At 49.3% G+C, this 21,850-nt stretch overlaps 1 protein-coding gene across 1 annotated transcript; it reads left to right on the forward strand.

Annotated features, from left to right (window-relative positions):
* The first annotated feature begins 4,529 nt into the window (after positions 1-4,529).
* Positions 4,530-19,541, forward strand: GOT2 (glutamic-oxaloacetic transaminase 2). Its single transcript, XM_079759621.1, has 10 exons — positions 4,530-4,718; positions 8,976-9,132; positions 9,978-10,106; positions 12,267-12,326; positions 14,339-14,500; positions 14,758-14,862; positions 16,068-16,218; positions 16,682-16,847; positions 17,853-18,003; positions 18,331-19,541. The coding sequence occupies exons 1-10, from the start codon at positions 4,627-4,629 to the stop codon at positions 18,451-18,453; spliced, it is 1,296 nt and encodes a 431-aa protein (XP_079615747.1). The 5' UTR covers positions 4,530-4,626; the 3' UTR covers positions 18,454-19,541.
* Positions 19,542-21,850: the final 2,309 nt, after the last annotated feature.

Below are 21,850 nucleotides of genomic sequence, written 5' to 3' on the forward strand. Positions count from 1 at the left end.
GGGATAGAGAGCTAGAAGCATCAATGAGAGAGAAACATCGATCAGCTGCCTCCTGCACACTCCCCACTGGGGATGTGCCCGAATCGAACCCGGGACCCTTGAGTCCACAGGCCAACACTCTACCCACTGAGCCAAACCGGCCAGGGCTAAAGGCAGCGTTTGATCTAGCAAATGCAAGGTGTGTCCGCACAGCCTTGTGCAGCAGCCAGCCACCTGGTCCCGAAAGGCGGGCAACAGCCTTTCCAGCCTCCAACAAGCGATAGCTGGAGAGGAAACCGCCCGAGCCCATCTGGGTGTTTTCAAGGAGGCTGCCCCACATCCCTATTCGGGTCAGTGCCCACACTGACCTCAGCCTGACTCTTTTGTTGTTGTCGTTGTTAACCCTCACCCGAGGATATTTTTCCATTGATTTTTAGAGAGAGTGTGGAAGGGACGGGGAGAGACAGAGAGAAAAACATGGATGTGAGAGGGACACGTCGATTGGTTGCCTCCTGCACGCACCACAACCAGGGCCAGGGATCGAGTCTGCAACCGAGGTACGTACGTGCCTTTGACTGGAGTCAAACCTGGGACTTTCAGTCCGACGGCCGATGCTCTATCCACTGAGCAAAACTGGCTCGGGCATCGCCCTTCCTCTTGGGGAAATGCTCTGTCTCCAGTTTGGGGACAGTCTGTGTTCGCTAAACCAATGGCTTGAAAACTCTGTGGTCCTGATATTTTCTTTTTTGATAATTCAAAAATATCAACAATAATCCTCACTTACGTGTGTGAAGGCATTTATTTCAACCCACAAAAGCGATGAGAGCTACACCGGGGCCAGACACAATGGCTTAGATCCGTGGTCGGCAAACTGTGGCTCGCGAGCCACATGCGGCTCTTTGGCCCCTTGAGTGTGGCTCTTCCACAAAATACCACGGCCTGGGCGAGTCTGTTTTGAAGAAGTGGCATTAGAAGAAGTTTAAGTTTAAAAAAATTGGCTCTCAAGAGAATTTTCAATCGTTGTACTGTTGATATTTGGCTCTGTGGACTAATGAGTTTGCCGACCACTGGCTTAGATTAAGGCAGGGGAATAGCCTCAAGTTGGAAGTTCAAGTTTGTTCTTACTTTTGTGACTGTGTCAGGTCCTTAGCATGATTCAAGCATAACTTATGAATGTGTACACTGGCTTCTACTTCTCCAAACCATATTTAGGAGGAGCTCAGATCCTCTTAACTATTGAGCACAGGGAATCTCTCCCCAGCACAGCTTCCAACCTTGGCTTTGAGGCACCTGACTGCACACCCCTCTCCCTACCCTTGATATAGCCAGTTCAGTGAGGCCTGGGGCTTGTCTGAATCCCCTCCGTCACCCACTCGCGGCTGGACACTTGCCGAGTGAGGAATATGATAGACCTGGTTGGCTCTGACTCTTTTGATCTGTGACCCTCAGCCAGTCACCTGACCTCTCTGAGCCTCCGACACTCTCTTCCTCTGTGCAATGGGGCTAATAACCCTGCCATGCAAACTGCATCAGGCTGCTGCTGGGACATCTCTCCCCGCTCCCCAACTTGTGCTGTGATATCTGGGAGCATCTTGACTTTGTCTGACTCTATGTACCTCGTTCTCTGGTGTCTTCCAGCCTTGATAAATGCTGCTCCTGCAACCTGCTCATTCTTTTACTGCTCATTCTTCTAGACTCTCTTTTGCTGCTCATTCTTCTAGACTCTAGAAGAATGAGCAGCAAAAGAGTCTAATCTAGACGCCAGTGAACAGTCTTCTCCTCCAGGTGATTTTTCTTTCTTTTTTTTTCTTTTCCAAGAATAAGAAGATTTTTAAAAATATATTTTATTGATTTTTTACAGAGAGGAAGGGAGAGGGATAGAGTGTTAGAAACATCGATGAGAGCGTAACATCGATCAGCTGCCTCCTGCACACCCCGTACTGGGGATGTGCCCGCAACCAAGGTACATGCCCTTGACTGGAATCGAACCTGGGACCCTTCAGTCTGCAGGCCGACGCTCTATCCACTGAGCCAAACCAGTTAGGGCCAGGTGATTTTTCTTGACATCGCAGGCTGGATGTCTCCATTCTGCACTCCTCTGTCGGTGGCACGTGTATCTACGTTTGTCACTGCACTTCGTGGACCCGAAATCACTGTTCCCACCTTCAAAATGCTTACCATGTTCTTTGGTACTTGCCCTTTTCTGCCATGTCCCCCGAAGGTGGCTAACTCTACTCTAGATGCTTAACGGCTGTTGAGAGTGAAGGCACAGGGGAAACAGGAGGTACCAAGGCAGTAAAGAGACCCAACAGGTATGTGTGGGTGCACCATTGGCATCGTCCGCGACATGGGAGGTCTGCATCTGCCGCTCTGTTGGCGGGCAGATCCTGCAAGGCTGCCTCAAGGCTTACATGGAGGGGATCGGACTCTATCCTGAGGGCACTAGGGAGCCTCCGGAGGGTTTTAAGCGAGGAGATGTGAGGGCCATTTGTTTTAGAAGGATCCTGCTGGCTGTTCCATGGGGAATGTCCCGGAGAGGCAAAACTGGCGTCAAATGGTCCAGTGAGGGGCTATTGGTCTGACCGAAGAAAGGGCTGGTGGTGCGGCCATGGGGATGGAGAGAGGCAGGTGGTTTCTACTTCCTGTGGTAGTGAGAGATCGCTGGGGCTAAATGCTGGCGCTGCCTCTCCCTGGCTATGAACTCTGGGCACCCACTTCAGCATCACTGTCAGAATTAATGAGGAACTAAATGTCTTGGTGGTAGTATTCCAGACACGTTCTGGAGGTGAACTGGGGTGTAGAGGAGGAGAGAGAGAGCTGATCAAGATGACTCTTGGATTTCTGGTTTAAGCAAATGGGTAGATAAGTCAGAAATGACTCAACGATGGGCATGTCAGGTCTTGAGAGAGGTGGGAGGAGGACCTGCTTGGGATCTGTGCATGGAATATGTTCAGGCCCTCACATCTCAGCCTGGCCGGCTCTGGATCCCGGTCCTCACCCCCGTGGGCAGGGCAGGGTGGATCCAGCATAGGCAACTGGAATGGGTGGGACTGACTGGAAAAAACAACAGTCCAACTATTTGAAAGGTGAGGTCCAATCAGAGGTGCTCTGTGTGACCCTGGATAAGTCACCTTACTGTCTGGGCCTGAGCTCTCACACGTGTGAATGGGGGAGACAACGGTGGGCAGGCCTGGTCTCCCAGACACTCAGAGCTGGGAAGTTCAGGCGACGGTGTTGAAACACCTCCTGTTCCTTTGAGGTCCCACTCACCTGCTCCCTGCTCCCTGTCACCTCTCCTGGTTCCCAGCCCGAAGCCAGCGCTCTCCACTCTGGGCTCCTAGAACCTCCACTTTGAGCACTGGCGGGCTGTGCTGGCCCCTGCCCACCCCACAGCCCCTGGAACGGGCTGGCACACTCAGGCGCTCCCTGCAAGCAGCCAGCACAAACCCAGGGCTCGTCCCAAACTTACGGCTCTGCTGTCACGGGACTGCAGTCCTCCAGGTGGAAAGTCCGAGCGAGCGGCAGAAGAAAGGAATCCAGGCACACCGAGGGGCTGCACGCGGGCAGCCACAGATGGACACCATGCACAAAGTATTTTTTTAACCATTTATTAAAATCCTTATCGTGGAAGCAGGTGGGTGTACTTTTCCAGGGTAGTTTCACATACACAGGTAAGTGTTTGGAGACACTTTTTGAGCCAGCCGGCCGGGCGAAAGGGTCATTCTTGAGCGTGGAATGGCTGTTGTTGGAATTATTCAACTTCTAGAATCGCAAATTCATTCGCTTTTTCCTTTAAATGTAATTCATTCCCGCGCACACAACACTGCACTGATCTGACCACCGCAGGCCTGTCATTAACAACCACGGGTTACTTGTGCTTACTAAATCTGGCTCTGTTTTTAGACATAATTGGCTAATCTCACTTAATCCTCACCAGTGCCCACATGAGACCTTGCACAACAGAGATGAGGAAACATTCGTGAAAGTGAGGTGGCCCGGCTGGCACGGCTCAGTGGTTGGGCACGGACCTATGAACCAGGAGGTCACGGTTCCACTCCTGGTCAGGGCACATGCCGGGGATGCTGGCTGGATCCCAGTGTGGAGCGTGCAGGAGGCAGGTGATCAATGATTCTCTCTCATCATTGATGTTTCTATCGCTCTCTCTCCCTCTCCCTTCCTCTCAATAAAAATCAATAAAAATATCTATTTTAAAAAGAGAAAGAAAGTGAGGTGATTTGCACTTAGGGAAGCACTGGGCTGAAGATTGAGGGTCGGCCACCTTGTTACTGGCTTTATGATGCTAGGGCAAATGACTTTACCTACATCAGCCATGTTCCCATCTTTCCAAATGGCACAATAGCTGCCCCCGCTCCCGAGCTGCCCCCTCGCGACACCTCGAGACCCGCCGTGTCGTCACGGTTCTCCAGGACCACGTGGCCCGGCAGCGCCAACCTGGGGGCGGGAGGACCCAGGCCCCGCGCCCGCCCAGCGCCGGCTCCGGCCGCCAGGGTCCGCTGTGGCGCGGCTCGGCCCGGCCGCTCTAGCCCCGCGGGGAAGTCGCTGTCCTTACCTCCCGCTGGAGCCCGCGCCTCCGCGTCTGCGCCGCCCTCGCTCCGTCCTGCTGCTGCCACTGCCCGCGTGTCCACCATGGCCCTGCTGCACTCCTGCCGTGTCCTGTCCGGGGCCGCCGCCGCCGCCTTCCACCCAGGCCTCGCGGGCGTGGCTTCTGCCCGAGCCAGGTAAGCGGGGAAGACGGAGCCGGGGAGACGGGCCTGCCCCCCGAGCCACCGACACCGCACACACACACACACACACACACACGCACACACACACACACGCACACTTTCTCGGGTTGATGGCGGCGCCTCACAGTGACCCTCGGGGTCCTACATCCCTCCCCTCCCCTGCCCCCGAGACCGCAAGAGAGCGTGCCAACGCGTTCCCCTGGGTGATGAAGTGTGGCCCTCCACGGCACCCGGACTCCCATTCAAGGTGGGGGTCACGAGGCGCAGATTCTGCGCGGGGCGGGGGAGGGCAGGGGGGGTGTCCAGGGAGAGCCCACGGGCCACGGCGCGGTCGGGCCTCACGCTCATTGGCTGCAGGGTCCGGGCTGCCTCGCGCCCATTGGCTGCGGCGCCGGCCGGGGACCGGTGCGCCAACGGTGTGCCCTTGACGGGCTACCTGGGGGCTGCGAGCTCACACGTCTCGGCCTCCCCGGGCCGAGCGGGGCGTGCGGGCTGGCGGCTGGGTGCCGTGTGTGTGCCCGGGAGAAGGAAGTGCCCGGGACCCTGGCTTTGAGACCCGCCCGGCTATCCTCTCTGCATCCCATGACCTTGACGCATAGCATCCTCACGTGTCCCCCTTCCCCGCTACCGTTTGGCCTTTGGATGGAGAAGGGTGGGAGTGTAGTGCACCTCTTTTTTTGAAGCCTCTTCTTAGGAGATGTAGCCGGAGGCGAGTGGCCGTTCTTTCTCCATCTCACGCTGCTCTTTCATGTAGTCAGTATTTCGTCACCAGAGTTTCAGAGAGCCAGCCAGGTCCTGGACCAGATATCAGCTACTGATAGACGCTGCGGTAGGCAGGGCGGGGCAACCTTAGGTATACAGTTGTTCCAAGGGAAAAGAATACACGAATAAATAATAATACAGGAATAAACTCTGTTTCACGTATTCACAGCAGTAAACCTACTTTTACCCCATCCTGTACATTATCCCAAACTAGTGTCTGCAGAGAAAAAGTACAGGGCATTCAACGAATTGGTAATTCCTTCCTAGTGGAGACCTGAGCCAGGCGATCTAATTCTCTCAAGAAGCCGACTGGGGACAGTGCCCTTAAGTACTGCCTAATCTGGAACCGAGTCTCCAAAACACCACAACCAGATAGGTATTCACTCCAGCGAGCAAAGCCTTGACCTCTTTCCCATGCCTTGGCCTTTTCTTTGGACGTTGTATGGACGTCGTTAAGCCAGCAGAACAATTTGACCTTTGCAAAGCCTCACACCCGTGGCAGTAGTTTCTCCCAGGCTTTCACGCTGTCTTAGCGTCTTGATTTGGTTCCTTCTTGGCTCACTGTCAGGTGTGCTCTTTAAGTCAGCCTGCCTACTGGCCCAGAATTAGGGAGCGGTTATTATCGTTTATGCAGCAAATTTGGAGAAGAGGGAGGGGTGCCTAAAATTATGGGCAAGAGAAAGTTGTTTTCACCACTGTAGTAATGTTAAAATGATCTCCTGTTTTATGGATTTGGTTGGGTGGTCTGTGGTTCTATTTATACTATTTAGTGAAAATCCCTATGGGTGTGACCTTTTAGTCATGTTTCAGTTTGGGAGCCTGACTCATTTTTCTTTTCCGCCTTTCCCCCATTAGAATGTAAATTCCATGAAAGCAGAGACTGGACCAGCCTTGTTCCCTGTTATTTCTCAGCACTTAGAATAGTGCCTGCATGTCTTTCAATTTGAGTATTTTCATTTTAAACATCGATTTGATTTTTTTAATCAATGCAATAGAAACAAATATGACATTTTAATATTGCATCTTACATCAAAGCCTAAACATATAGGGGAACTGCGGATGCAAAATGTTTATTTGTTTTTTAATAGTTTGGGCCCTGGCCAGGGAGCTCGGTTGATTGGAGTGTCGTCCCAATATGCCAAGGTTGTGGGTTCAATCCCCAGTCCAGGTGCTTACAGGAGGCAACCGATCAATGTTTCGCCCTCACATTGATGTTTCTCTCTTTCCCTACCCCCTCTCTAAAAATTAATAACTATGTCCTCAGGTGAGGATTTAAAACACACACACAAACTAAAAATTGCTAGGTAGGCTCCCAGGGAAACGGCAAGGCATTTAAATCGCAAATGCTTATCTGAATACTTTGTACCGACATATTTTGGTTGTCTGGTCAGTATTGCTTAATAGCTCAGGCTTTGAGCTTATGTCCAAAGTTCATTGAGAGGAATCACTTTGTAGGCCACTGGTTGTCCGACTCAACTTCATCCCTAGAGCACTCGTTTTTATCAAGTACTATCTCTTTAAAAAACATCAAAGTTCTTACAATGTGACAGAGAGTCTTCACCCTTTTAAGGAGTGGAATAGTGAAGGACATGGAGGACCTGAACATAATTACTGATGTAGGACTGATCAAATTGAGAATCCCTGCTCCTGTATTTAGATTTTTAAGGTTGAACATATTCAAATTGCTTTAAGACTTCTTCTTAAAAGACACTACTCTCAATTCGATCTCTGCCGGAAGACAGGATTTCTATGCCAAATAAACGTTTTAAAGAACATGACAAATCAGTGCTCTTCCCACCAGGTAACAAGGGTACTTCTGACCTGTGGTTAGGGGCAACGGCTCTGTCATCATTGATTGACGACCATGGAGACAGAGCCATCTTTTTAAAAATGAAAATTGCTTACTAGAAGTTCTATCATATGTCCTTGACATTCAAAGTATTCCTTTCAGTCATTAGCTGGTGACAGTGATATAGACAGGCAGGTGGCTACGTGTCTCCAGGATCTGAATTGTGGGTAGGAAGCAACAAAAGCTTTCTTCAGGCCCTGTTCAGAAGTTGCTTGGGGATACCTGTTTCTTACTGTTGCTGAGATACTGGAAGCCTGGCAGTGGGACTGTTGAGGAGGAAGAATGATAATATCTCCCAAGACTCTAGAAAAGACTTAACTTATTGAAAAGCAGGAAAGACCTGTATTTTATCATAAAGTCTTGTGACCACGTGTTCCTTGAATTCTCTGCATACTTTCCTCACCAGGCTTAGTGGCACAGAGGTTATAAATAAGAGTGTAGTGGAATAACTTAGTAACAGTGATACCAGCTGATATCGAGTACTCACTCTGTACCAGGCTCTGTTCTGTTTCATAGTTAACTAGAAGCCCAATGCATGAAATTTGTGCATGGGTAGGGTCCCTAGGCCTGGCTGCCGATCGGGGCCTTCCTTTCCCTGGCTGCCAATCGGGGCCTTCCTTCATTCCTCGCCACCCCTTGGTTGTTAGCACATGTCATGGCGAGCTGTCAAACTCCCGAGGGGACAATTTGCATATTAGCCTTTTATTATATAGGATAACTCCTTTCATTCTTACAAAAACCCTGTGAGATAGGCAGAGTTGTGCCTCATTTTACAGACTGGCTCTAAAAATGGAAGTATATTCATGCCCAGCCAGCATGGCTCAGTGGTTGAGTGTCGACCTATGAACCAGGAGGTCACAGTTCGATATCCAGTCAGGGCACATGCCCAGGTGTGGCCTCGATCCAGAGTGAGGGTGTGCAGGAGGCAGCTGATCACTGACTCTCTCTCATCATCATTGACGTTTCTCTCTCTCCCCCCCCCTCTCTTCCTCTCTGAAATCAATAAAAAATATATTTGAGAAAAAAAATAAAAATGCAAGTATATTCATGTCACTCCCCTTACCTGATCACCATATTCCTCCCCCCCCCCCCCCAAAAAAAAATGATTCCCATATTTTCACTACATCCAAGGTGGAGCCGAGGAAACGTTTTAACAAGCTCTCCAAATGGCACCCTTACCAAATTTGGGAACAGGATAAAAAATCCAAGCCCCTTGGGGTGGGGGGTGGGGGGAATTGTCACATTATCCTCTTACACTGGTCCTTCTGGCTTCTCTAGTTTCATCTTTGACCATTCTCAGCTTCTCACTGCAAATTCCTTGAAATAGTCTTTGCCTGGGGATTCAGGTCAGGCCGGGACTGCTTAGAAAGCCTACACATGCATCCTGTCCTCCCCAAGGTGATTCGGGGAGGTGGCCCCTTCCGCTTCTCATAGGATTCGTATTGAAATTATTGGTCTTCCCCACCCTCCTGCGAGGTGCTCTGAGGTCTGATGCATTATTGAATTATGGTGCCTATTGCTTTACCGTGTGCGTAGTAAACATGCAACCATGCATTGAAGTGGATTTGTGGAAGGTCCAAGATGTCTCTGGCCGTGGGAATCTTGCTTCTGTAACTGATGTCTTGTCTTTCCCCTTTCAGCTCCTGGTGGGCCCATGTGGAGATGGGGCCCCCAGATCCCATCCTGGGAGTCACAGAAGCCTTTAAAAGAGACACCAACAGCAAAAAGATGAACCTGGGAGTTGGTGCCTACCGGGACGATAATGGAAAGCCTTACGTGCTCCCTAGTATCCGGAAGGTGAGCTTGCCGTCCATCTCCCGCCTGGTTGGGATAAGTAAACTGACGGGAGCTCCCGGGGAGCGGCAGAAAGACCGCTGGACTGGGAGTCAGGAGACCCAGGTTCAGGTTCTGGTACTAACTGTTCCCGTCAGGCTGTCTGAGCCGCAGTCTCCTTGGCTATAAAAGACCATTGGAACTGCATGGTCTTTCCTAAGGTTGCATTTCTGTGATTGTCTATGAAAGAGGCATAACGTCATATGTAATTCTGAGTGCGCAAAAGGACCAAGAATTTCAGTGCTGTCTCAGTCATAGAATTAGGCCTTCGTGGATGGGCATTACTCTTATTTTCCATTTCTCTCATTGTAATTGCCTTAATAAAGCCCACCTTCTTACACAGACATACTCTGTCCTTTCTTCCTATCGAACTATAGAATAGTTTTCTTTATTTTTGTTGCATATTTATTAGTAGTCTTACTATAGGTTACTATAGTTATAATTTAACTAATCCTCTAAGAACAATTCTTTTTTAAGAAAGTATGTCTCCCTTTGCATCTGTCCCTCCTCCATTGAAATATGAATGTGCTGCTTTGCCACTTCCAAAGTGGATGGTGATGTGTCTGTCATTCCTCCAAATAAAAAAAATAACGCTTTACCTCCGAAATTTAAGTAGAAAACATTTAATCAGGCTGGGGCAAAAGTAGGTTTACAGTTGTGAGTACACGAAACACCGTTTATTCTTGTATTATTATTTATTTATTGTGTTTTCTATATGAACAAACTGTAAACCAACTTTTGCCCCACCTGTATTAATCAAGGTAATTCCAGGAGAAAAGAGCTAAACAGATGCTTTTTCTCTTGTCTAGGCAGAGGCCCAGATTGCTGCAAAAAATCTGGACAAGGAATACCTGCCCATCGGGGGCCTGGCCGAGTTTTGTAAGGCGTCCGCAGAGCTGGCCCTCGGCGAGAACAGCGAAGTGCTGAAAAGCGGCCGGGTAAGCGAGCAGACTCCGGCGTTGAACAGCGTCTGTCGTTAAATGTAATAATTTAGATACATTTGAGATAATTCAAACAATTTAAAACAAATAAGAAAAGAGACATGTTCACTTTGTGCCTGGTGATGGTTTTGAGGTGGCCACACTTTTGCTAATATCTCTTCTTTTTTTTTTTTTTTTTTAAATATATATTTTATTGATTTTTCACAGAGAGGAAGGGAGAGGGATAGAGAGCCAGAAACATCGATGAGAGAGAGAGACATCAACCAGCCGCCTCCTGCACACCACCCCCCACCGGGGGATGTGCCCGCAACCAATGCACATGCCCCCGACCGGAATCGAACCCGGGACCTTCCAGTCCGCAGACCGACGCTCTGTCCACAGAGCCAAACCGGTTTCGGCTAATATCTCTTCTTTAGCTAATAAATTGGCCCTAATTAAATAAAAGATTTCCTATAACACCAGTTCCAAACGTATGGTAGTGATTTGATAGATTTGACACTGCTTTTCTGTTAGTTTCTATGTGCTTATGTTCATTTTATATTAAATATGCTTTAGAAACTCCAAACTATCCCTAGTTTTAGGCCTATACTTAGCCCCCACCTTCATGTCCTAAGCTTCCAGCTTAGATGGAGGAAGCAAGCAGGAAACAAGCCACAGGTAGGCTCTGGCAGCTGGGACCAGCGGGCACTCTGCTGGTCCCTCGCAGCCGTGCTCCCTTCCTGCTGCCTCCCTCCTCTCTGAGGTCCAGGGAGCATCACCGCAGCATTGATCTCCTTCCAGCTCCCGGCGGGGTCCCTCCTTGTGGAAGAGAGAGGGCCCTAAAGGTCACTGCACAGAAGCTTTTTGCACAGATCCCCGTATGCACCGTGGAGTATACGCAGGCGCACACTTGCAGTAAAGACGAGCATCAAGCATGCGGGCCACCAAACAGCTCACCTGACACAAGGGCTCATGTGCCTTATAGTTTACTTTCTTTTGAAACATATATGTTTTCCTAATGGATACATTTGTATGTTTAAACTTTTTTTTCTGTTTAAGTCTGGGAGAAACGCACAAAGTAGCAAAACTAAGCCAACACTTCTCCCTTCCGCACCCCTCCAAGGACAGAATAAATACATTTTATTTACAAGACAGGTCTTAGTCCACAGGTTAGTTCATTGACTCAGAGTAAAACGTATAACCTTGACCCAGTGGTGATGGTGCAATGACCATAAGTCATGGACAGAATATGGTTTGACTGATATCCATACAGTCAACCACCTGTTAACCCCTCGTGAAAACTTCTGGGGGTTTTTTCTGTAATTTTTGCTTAGTCTGTGTACCTCTAGTCAGTGGTTACCTAAGTATGAGACTGGCCTATCTTAAAAGAACATCAGTTTGTATTTTATAAATTGCTGTGCCTTTGTGAATCATTGGCATCAGATCTACAGCCAGGTTTTTAGTTTTATCACGCCAAAGTTTGCAGAGACTAACTTTGTTTAGGAAAGAGTTTGTTGGTTGGGTTCCTCCCATTTGATCCAGTGTCCGCCAGTCCAGAAAATAGGTTGATATTCTGTAGGGCCTTGCTTCTATGGTGCCTTAAAAAAAGAAGAAGAAAAAAACCACAGTGGTTTCTTACTCATTTCCTAACGTGGACTGGGTTGAAGAAACAGATCTACTCAGGCATCTATCCAAATGATTAATATTTCAGATTCTGAAAACTCGTAAAAGGAGCCTCTTAGACAACCTTTAATATGTAGCAATGTTAGTCTAAGGTACTTTTCAAGGACCTTTGATGTTCGGAGAGTCACTCCATTTTGTATAATTCTACAACAATGTTTAAATGTAGTAACTGTTCTTAGTGTCTTTTTTTTTTTCCACTGGGAGGTGGGGATTTTGTGTCCTGAAAGTTTCTCACGTAACACAGGATGGTGCTACTAACAGGCTGTAAGGAATTAGCTTGTGCATCAGCAGGGCTGTTGGAAACTGAAGAGACCGCCCTTTGGGAAACCAATGAGGAGAGTCCAGTCAGTCTGTGGCTTAGCGAATGGGGAAATGAAGCAGCACCGTTCTCTCATTTCCTGATGTTCATTTGGGGCTGTCTCAGCCTCTGTGCTTGGCCTCTGCTCTGCTGAGTGAGGGGAGTGGTGCCTCGCTGACCTCGTGTCTCTCCCTCAGTATGTCACCGTGCAGACCATTTCTGGAACCGGGGCCTTAAGGATCGGAGCCAGCTTTCTGGTGAGTCTGGAAATTTCTTCAGCAAAGAGCTATGAGGATGACGGGTTTTTCTACCGCATGTGTGTTTGCTGACCCAGAAGTAGACTTCCTGTCTGTACAACATTGGAAGACTTCTCATTCCCTGATAAATGAACTCGGGGGGTGGGGGTGGGGTGTTAAAAATTAAAGTACCTAGAAGGAATCACAAAGATATTATAATTATAGTAAGATAATATTATCCTACATAATAAAAGGGAATTATGCAAATTAACCATCACTCCGCTACGCCCACGATTGGGCCAGCAGGAGGCGCGGGGGCGGGACTCGGGGTGGCCAATCGCGCTGGCAGGAGGAGCTGGGAGCGGAGACTCGCGAGTGATCCCTGGCAAGCCGAGCCAGCTTGGGCTGGGGTGTCTCAGGCTGCTAGGGCCTCGCCCCCAAGCGCGATGGCTCTCAAGCCGCGCTGGTTTGGGCTGGGGTCTCAGGCCGCCAGGGCCACGTCCCCAACCCGAGCGAGTGATCCCTGGCAAGCCGCACAGGCTTGGGCTGGGGGGTCTCAGGCTGCCAGGGCCACACCCCCAAGCCGCGTGATGGCTCGCAAGCCACGCCGGCTTGGGCTGAGGGTCTCAGGCCACCAGGGCCCCGCCCCCAAGCCGCAGGATCCCCTGGCCATGAGGACAGCTTGGGCTGGGGTCTCAGACCTGCAGGGCCTGGCACCCAAGCTGCATGATCCCTGGCCGAGGCGGCTGCCTGGGCTGGGGTCTCATTCCTGCAGGGCCAGGCACCCAACTGCATGATCACCCAGCCAGCAGCAGCGGCAGGGTGGTGTACCCCCACCAAGCTATCTTCAGGCCAGTGAAGGCAGCCTGGGCTGGAGACGCACACCCCCACTGGGCTATCCACAGCCAGGCTGAGATGGCAGCCTGGGCAGGGGTCTCAGCTTGGCTTGGCTGAGCCGGCAGCCTGGGCTGGGGTCTCAGCCTGGCCAGGGCCCCATCCCCTGCCAGCGGTGGCAGCCTGGGGTCCCAACCATTGAGTCACACCAGCCAGGCAGATATGGAGGAATCTTAAATGTTTCTTTTTTTTATAATATATATTTTATTGATTTTTTACAGAGAGGAAGGGAAAGGGATAGAGAGCTAGAAACATCTATGAGAGAGAAACATTGATCAGCTGCCTCCTGCACACTCCCCACTGGGTATGTGCCCCCAACCAAGGTACATGCCCTTGACCAGAATCGAACCTGGGACCCTTGATTCTGCAGGCCAATGCTTCATCCATCCGCTGAGCCAAAACAGTTAGGACTGTCCGATATGCTAAAGAAAAAACCCTATCTAATAAAGAGGTAATATGCAAGGGAGGGCATTTGGGGGTGACCGGGGTATCAGGGGCTGGCAGAGAAGTGGTTAGGGGGTGTCAGGCTGGCAGGAATAGCGGTTAGGGGCAATCAGGAAGGCAGGCAGGCGAGTAGTTGGGAGCCAGCAGTCCTAGATTGTGAAAGGGATGCCTGACTGCCTGTTTAGGCCCGATCCTATGGATCGGGCCTAAACAGGCAGTCGGACATCCCCCAAGGGGTCCCAGATTGGAGAGGGTGCAGGTTGGGCTGAGACACACACACACACACACACACACACACACACACACACACACACCCACACACACACCCACACACCCGTGCACGAATTTCGTGCACCGGGCCTCTAGTTATTATAATAATGAATATAATTTATTGAGCACATCCTGTTACTAGGAGCTTTTATATTTTAACTCATTTACTCTTTCTGAAGGAGGTTCAGTTAACACCATTTTACAGATGAAGAAAGTGAGGCCCAGGTAGGTCCTTGGCCACACGGCCGTATAACTGTCAGAGCCTGGGTTTCCACCTGGCAGTCTCGCTGCTTAGTCAGTACTGGCTCTCACTCGGAGGGGAGCTGTGTTTCAGGAGAGAAAAGTTGTCTTTTCCGTAAAATATATCAACTTTTTTTCGCCTCCCCTTTCATCGGTTTTTCATTCCCTTTCATCCCATCTCTCAGCAAAGATTTTTCAAGTTCAGCCGAGATGTCTTTCTGCCCAAACCGACCTGGGGGAATCACACGCCCATCTTCAGGGACGCTGGCATGCAGCTGCAGGGCTATCGCTACTATGACCCCAAGACGTGTGGCTTTGACTTCACAGGCGCCATGGAGGACATTTCCGTAAGTGTGGCTCTCAGTGAGGGTTCGGGCGGGCGGGAGGGGGGGTTGGGGCCGGGGGAATCAGGAGTAAACCTCTTGTGGAGACTTGAGGCCACCCAGCATGTCTCAACACCTGACTTAAAATATGGAGGATGAGCCAACTCCTAGAACTTGGGTTCTTTTTGTTATTTACCAAGTGATGGTGACCCTGTGGCATTTTGGGAAAATGATCTCCTTGTCAAGCTGCAAAGCGATCTCATGGTTGTTTCTCTTTTTAGAAAATGCCACAGCAAAGTGTTCTCCTGCTGCATGCCTGTGCCCACAACCCCACGGGAGTGGACCCTCGCCCCGAGCAGTGGAAGGAGATAGCCTCCGTGGTGAAGGTGAGGGGTGAACTGACTGGGGACAGTTCTGTGTGGTAACTAGCCTTCGGTGCTTCACTGGCCACGTCTGAACAGTGACAACTACCTGGAGCCCACGTGAAATTTCCACACTTTTAAAAAAAAAAAATGTTTTTATTTATTTCAGAGAGGAAGGAAGATGGAGAGATAGAGAGAGAAACATCAGTAATGAGAGAAAATCATTGATTGGCTGCCTCTTACACGATCCCACTGGGATTGGAGCCCGCAACCCAGGCATATGCCCTGACTGTGAATCAAACCGTGACCTCCTGGTTCAAGGGACAACACTCAACCATTGAGCCCCACCGGCCAGGTCCACACATTATTAATAGCCAGAAAAGAGCTCCACATTAGCGAGATTAACAATTCTGTACTTGATGCTACATGAGCAGGGTGGAAATAATTTTTGTTCCTCAGTCGCGTCTAGGAAATTCTGATCAGACTTTGTCATTGCCTGGCCTGTATAGTAGGCATCCACTGGCCCCACATGTCTGCTGGTGGGGTCTCCAGCTGTCCTGGTCAGTGGTTAAACTTGTTCATCCTTTTCCACTTTTTCATGTCCCCTCCTATCGGTGCCACTTCCCTCGGCATCGCCATTGTCACTCACGGGGTCGGCTGGCAGCGAAGGCACGCGTCAGAATTCCTAGGGAGGAAGATACTCCTGTTGCCTTGCATCCCCACTGTCACTCCTTTTGGTTCCCCTTCCTTTACATCTGTCAAACCTCCGCTGCAAACAGAATGAGAGAGAAGCAGCATTCAGAGAGCACTTTCAGGAGGAGATGGCTCTGACGTGGCCGGCCCCTGAGCCCTGGGTATAAGATGAGTCTGCCAGGGTGACATTAGCCCCAGAAAGGCTGATGCTGATCCTGTGCTGACTAAACTGAAATAATTACCCAACCACAGGGCCTAAAATGAGCTTCCCATTTGACGAAGCAGCTGCCTGGGGAGATGGAGATTAAGCTTCTCCTCTTTTAGTGTCTTCTTGAGGGACCATACCAACCGGAGTAAAAAAAAGATACATTGACATCTGAACTCTTAGGAAACGGAAACGCTGCCAAGCTGCCACCTGGGGAGGAGACTGTGTTGATTCTGTCTCTGTGAGACAGGCCTGGTCCCAGTAAGCACAGTGACCATCTGGGCATCTTGAGGGGCTGCCTGAAGCTTTGGTCTTCTCTTTTCCTTCCCAGAAAAACAACCTCTTTGCGTTCTTCGACATGGCCTACCAAGGCTTTGCCAGCGGCGATGGCAACAAGGATGCCTGGGCTGTGCGCCACTTCATCGAACAGGGCATTAATGTTTGCCTCTGCCAGTCCTATGCCAAGAACATGGGCCTCTATGGTAAAGTGAAGGACCCCGTGCGAGTGTGTTCTGATGACATTGAGGAAGTGCTGGGAGGGGTGCCACACAGGTGTGGGGTTGCGTGTGCCGGTGTGTATGTGTGTGTGTTGTCTCTGTCCCTCCTTCCCCAGAGAGGAAAGACAGTAAAATGGATTGTACTGACCTTAGCCACATCTTCTTTAGTGTCCTTGAATTTTCCCAGTAAAGAAAACTGATTACTGCTTCTCTAAACAGTGACTGTTCCATGAGCCACAAAGATGGATACAAGAGAAAGAGACCTTTAAACACTCTTGAGTATTCAACTTTCTGTTGTACCCAGATTCACCATCCTGGTTGCTAAAAACTTTTTACTTAGAAAAGTTATTTTTGTGGTGTTTCTGTTGGAAACAGCTAACGTGTAGCACATTTACTCATGATTTGCTTTAGATAGAACTAGACGACAAGATCCACTCTGTCTTTTCAGGTGAGCGTGTGGGAGCCTTCACTGTGGTCTGCAAAGATGCCGATGAGGCCAAAAAGGTGGAGTCACAGTTGAAGATCTTGATTCGCCCCATGTATTCCAACCCTCCTGTCAATGGGGCCCGGATCGCTTCCACCGTCCTGAACAGCCCCGATCTGCGAAAGCAATGGTAAAGACACGTTGCCGCCCCCAGGCACCCGCCTTCCCCCCACTAAGTCTTCAAAGCTTGTTTATAATTGGCCACTAGTGAGGCACAGCATCACACAGCTACCACATGTGGGAGGGGGCAGGGAGAGAAGAGTGCCTTTTGTTAGCACTTTTCAGTAAATACATTGGTCTTTCCCTGGAAGAGATGAACATAATGCAGAGATGGTATTTCCTTTTTTTTTAATATATTTTTATTGATTTCAGAGAGAAGGGAAAAGGAGAGAGATAGAAACATCAATAATGAGAGAGAATCATTGATTGGCTGCCTCCTGCACGTCCCCCACTGGGGACTGAGCCCACAACCCAGGCATGTGCCCTTGACCAGAATCGAACCCAGGACCCTTCAGTCCCGCAGGCTGACACTTTATCCACTGAGCCAAGCTGGGTAGGGCTAGTATTTCCTTTTATCCCATCATCTCCAGGTTAAGTAAATTCAAATTCATATTGAAGTACCTTACATAGGAAAACTTCCTGAAGAAAATCATGTTTTTGTTTTATTTTAATTATAGCTAGCATTGAATTGGTATTTCTGCACCTTTTGGTTTTTATTATCTGTACTATCTGAATACTGTGGCACCTGAGCTCTAAGGTAGTGTTACTCAGTGTTTGTTTTTTTAATATATTTTTTTATTGATTTCAGAGAGGGGGAAAGAGAGAGATAGAAACATCAATGATGAGAGAGAATCATCCATCACACACCCCCCACTGGGGATCGAACCCACAACCCGGGCATGTGCCCTGACCAGGAATTTAACTGTGACCTCCTAGCTCATAAGTCAATGCTCAACCACTGAGCCATGCCAGCTGGGTATAAAATAAAAATGCTATAAAATAGTTTTTTCTTCCTGGACTCAGTCAGGGACACACTAGGGCCCACTAAATACTCAAGGAAGGTGAAAATTCTGTGAGCTATGGCGTATCTAACGGGACTTGGCCAGAATTGAGCTGCATCCCAGGCTTTTTACAGGTTGCAGGAAGTGAAAGGCATGGCCGACCGCATCATTAGCATGCGGACCCAGCTGGTCTCCAACCTCAAGAAGGAGGGCTCCTCCCACAACTGGCAGCACATCACCGACCAGATTGGCATGTTTTGTTTCACAGGACTGAAGCCCGAGCAGGTGAGTGGACTCTCTGTAGCAGACCAGTTACTCAGTCCTAGCGCACCTACCTATTCAGGAAAACAGTCATATTGGAGGCTTTTAGGTAAATGAAGTATGTACACATGTAGCATTCATTCTGCTTTGTTTTTTATTAGTCATTTACCTATCTGCATCCTCCGTGAGGTGCAGACTTCCAAAGAGCAGGACTTGTCTTCATCTGTCTTAACACATGGTTGTTGTGCCAGGGCTGGGGACACACACATACACACACACACACACACACACACACACACACACACACACACCCATGAGCTGGACATGCCCAAGCATTCTTCTTCTCTGCAGGTGGAACGGCTGACCAAGGAGTTCTCGGTCTACATGACGAAGGACGGCCGCATCTCCGTGGCAGGGGTCACCTCCGGCAACGTGGGCTACCTTGCCCATGCCATTCACCAGGTCACCAAGTAATTTCCCTGATGAGAGGAAACAGAGACCACCTCCCTGCCGACCTCTGCTGCTGTGAGATGCACGCGGAGGAAGAGGGAGGGTGGATGGTGGTGGGCAGATCATTTCTTTCAACCACAGTGCTTAAAACTCAGCGTTGGAATGGTTTCTCGGCAAAGGGTGTGTAGGGAAGTAGGCAGAGGCATCTGTGGCTGGTGCGTGGAACTTTATGGCTCTAAACCAAAATCTCCCTCATCTGTGTGTATCCAGCTTTTCCGAAAGAGTTTACATGTACAAGAACGTCCTAGCCAAAAACCTGTCAATCACACCATTGCAATATTCCAGAAGCTTTAACCGAAGCACCTGATGGTGTCGATGCCACATATTCAAGCCTTTGTGAGAGACCTGGTTCCAGCAATAATGGTCAGCCTCACCTTTGTGCTCCCGGATTGAGCAGCCTAACCAACAGACCACATTACAGAAATCGCGCTTCGTGAAAGCCAGCGCGTCGGCTGCTACTGCAACAAGGAACACGAAAAGATGCTGTTTCCGGTCTTACTTAAGGAAAAAAGAAAGAAGGCTCTCCTTCTTGTACTTACTTGTGGGCATTTCAGTGTTCCCTTCTCTCTGTCAGCGCTGCTCTTTTCCATAGGCACAAAGATCTACAGCCAGCCTAGATTTTCACCCTCTTCTACTGCTTGATTGACCATCAACCCCACCCTATAGCACTTACTCATTTGAAGAAGGAAGAACATAATTTACTGCTCACCCCACACCCTCCCTTTTCTCAACAAAGAATACCAGAGAATGGTTAACAGATTATTGCAGCATCCTCTTCAGTGATTGCTTGTCTCCCGCCGGGATGTTGCCTCTGCCCAGTTGGACCTCGTACCTTAGTGCAGTGTTGTGCAGCCACTCATCTCCCGTCCCAGGTCGGGTGATGCAGGGTTGAGCCAGGCAAGAGGATATTCAGGTTTTGGTTTTAACCTTCGTGCACTTCCAGCAGGGCTCGGGCTTCATTCACCCTTTAGAAAGATAACCACCATCTACTCTAATCGTGTAGACTTACTGCAGCCTGGTTTCTCTGTTACAATAAAGTTACTGCGACCCAACCACTGGCGACTATGTTATATTTTCTCTTTAATGGGAGGAAAGGGCAGGAGTGGGTGTATATCCTGGAACTCTGAAGTCATGCCCAGCTGACCATGAGCCAATGGGTGTGTGAGCTGTTCTGAATATAAACTAAAGCCACATCCTTGTCTTACTCTCACTCAGCTTGTCTAGTCCAAAGATGTTCGAAATGTAAATATGATCCATTGGATCTTGGGGGACAGGTGGAGTACCTCAAAGGATCTTGTGGGTGTCAGCAGGGAGCAGAGGAGATGGAGGGGAGGTGGCAGCTTCAGATGGCTATGGGAGTGAGGTAGGTAATCTAAACAATGAAGGGAAAGTTAAAAGAGTGATGCCACCCGGATGTAAGATGATCATTGGGGACCAACCCACATCCTCAGTAATGAGAAATAGGGAAGTGAGAGGTGCTATGAGAATGAAAGTCCAGGATGGCAGGTCTTCAATTTTCCAAATAACACAAATCCTGTTTTTATTTATTTTTTATATATGTTTTTATTGAATTCAGAGAGAGAGGGAGGGAAACATCCATGTGAAAGAGAAACATCCATTAGCTGTCTTCCATATGCAGAACAAAACCCCAACCTGGGTATGTGCCCTGACTGGGAACTGAACAGGTGACCTTTTGGTACACGGGATCGAACCTGAAACATGGACCCCAACCAGGAATTGAACTAGGACCTCCTGGTTCATAGGTTGACACTTAACTATTGAACCACACCAGCTGGACCACAATCCTAAGGTCTATTGATGCTTAAAAGTTGGCAACTGATTCAACTTTTTAAAAATATATTTTTAATGATTTCAGAGAGGAAAGAAGAGGGAGAAAGAGATAGAAACATCAATGATGAGAGAATCATTGATTGGCTGCCTCCTACACTCCCCCATACTGGAGCTCAAGCCTGCAACCCGGGCATGTGCCCTGACCGGGAATTGAACCGTGGTCTCCTAGTTCATAGGCCGACAACCACTGAGCCACGCTGGCCTGGCCTGATTCAATTTTCTTAATGATTTACAGGCAAGATGCAAACAATAGGTCACCAGTGTGCAACCTCTACCATAAAGTCATCTACTCTGTCAGCAGACATGGTGCAATGGCGCCTGCTTGGCATCAAGGTTATGCTGTCCCCTTCTGCTTAGTGCTGGAAGCCATTTAAGGTGGGACAGCCGGCAATGGAGCAGAGGTCAGGCCCGGAGCACATCCACAGTGCACGGATAGCTGCTGGGAGGGGGCAGCAGGCCCAGCTTGCTCTTTCCCTCTTACTGCTCACTCCCTGAGGGGCATGGTGCACAGGAGGCTTGCTCCTGACCCTGGGAACGGATACACCAAGGTGGTAAATGGATAAGTAAGTGAGCTTACCTGGAATGGGCTTTGACTGGATGTCTTGGGGAAAGTATCTTAAAAGGAAAAACAACATGTTATTCGGCTGCTCCGTTCAGGGACTGACTGCCCAGGTTAGGAGAAGCTCTCCCTGATGGAACCACATGGTTGAAAGTTGGCCACCAAGACAGCAGGAAAGGGAACCTGACCACCCTGCTGACCTCGTTATTTTTAACCACACATATTGCCAGCTCACCCTGGACTAAGTCCCTTTCCTCACCAAACAGTCACGTGGGGGGTGTGTTTCTCAGCAGTTCAAACTGTTTGCCTTCAACCCTACCCTAGTTTTCTAGGCTGGGTCGAATATGTTCATGTTCATCCACTCGATGGAGGAGGTAGTTTGCTCAGAATAGCCTCTTTTTTTGTTTGTTTGTTTTCTTTTTAAAATATATTTTTATTGATTTCAGAGAGGAAGGGAGAGGGGGAGAGAGATGGAAACATCAATGATGAGAATCATTGATCAGCTGCCTCCCACATGCCCCCCACTGGGGATTGAGCCCACAACCTTGGCATATGCCCTGACTAGGAATTGAACCGTGACCCCCTGGTTCATAGGTTGATGCTCAATCACTGAGCCACGCCGGTCAGGCATGCCTCTTTATTTATTTTTAATATATTTTTATTGATTTCAGAGAGGAAGGAAGATGGAGAGAGAGAGAGAGAAACATCAATGATGAGAGAGAGTCACTGATTGGCTGCCTCCTGCAGGATCCCACTGGGGATCAAGCCCACAACCCAGGCATGTGCCCTTGACCGGAATCGAACCTGGGACCCTTCAGTCCGCAGGCCAATGCTCTATCCACTGAGCCAAACCGGGTAGGGCGGCATGCCTCTTTATTATAGTTCAAGGTAGAATAGTTTCTAAATCTGGATTTTCAAAAAAATATTGGTTCCCTAGCCTTATCTCTGGAC

This window comes from Cnephaeus nilssonii, assembly GCF_951640355.1.
Source record: "Cnephaeus nilssonii genome assembly, chromosome: 20".
Classification (NCBI taxonomy): domain Eukaryota; kingdom Metazoa; phylum Chordata; class Mammalia; order Chiroptera; family Vespertilionidae; genus Cnephaeus; species Cnephaeus nilssonii.

Bases quoted from the DNA above. Each gene is read 5' to 3' on its own strand.
- GOT2 (XM_079759621.1), top strand. From the start codon at position 4,627: ATGGCCCTGCTGCACTCCTGCCGTGTCCTGTCCGGGGCCGCCGCCGCC. The intron at 4,719-8,975 runs GTAAGCGGGGAA...TTCCCCTTTCAG, and splicing joins GTGGCTTCTGCCCGAGCCAG to CTCCTGGTGGGCCCATGTGG. The intron at 9,133-9,977 runs GTGAGCTTGCCG...TCTCTTGTCTAG, and splicing joins TGCTCCCTAGTATCCGGAAG to GCAGAGGCCCAGATTGCTGC.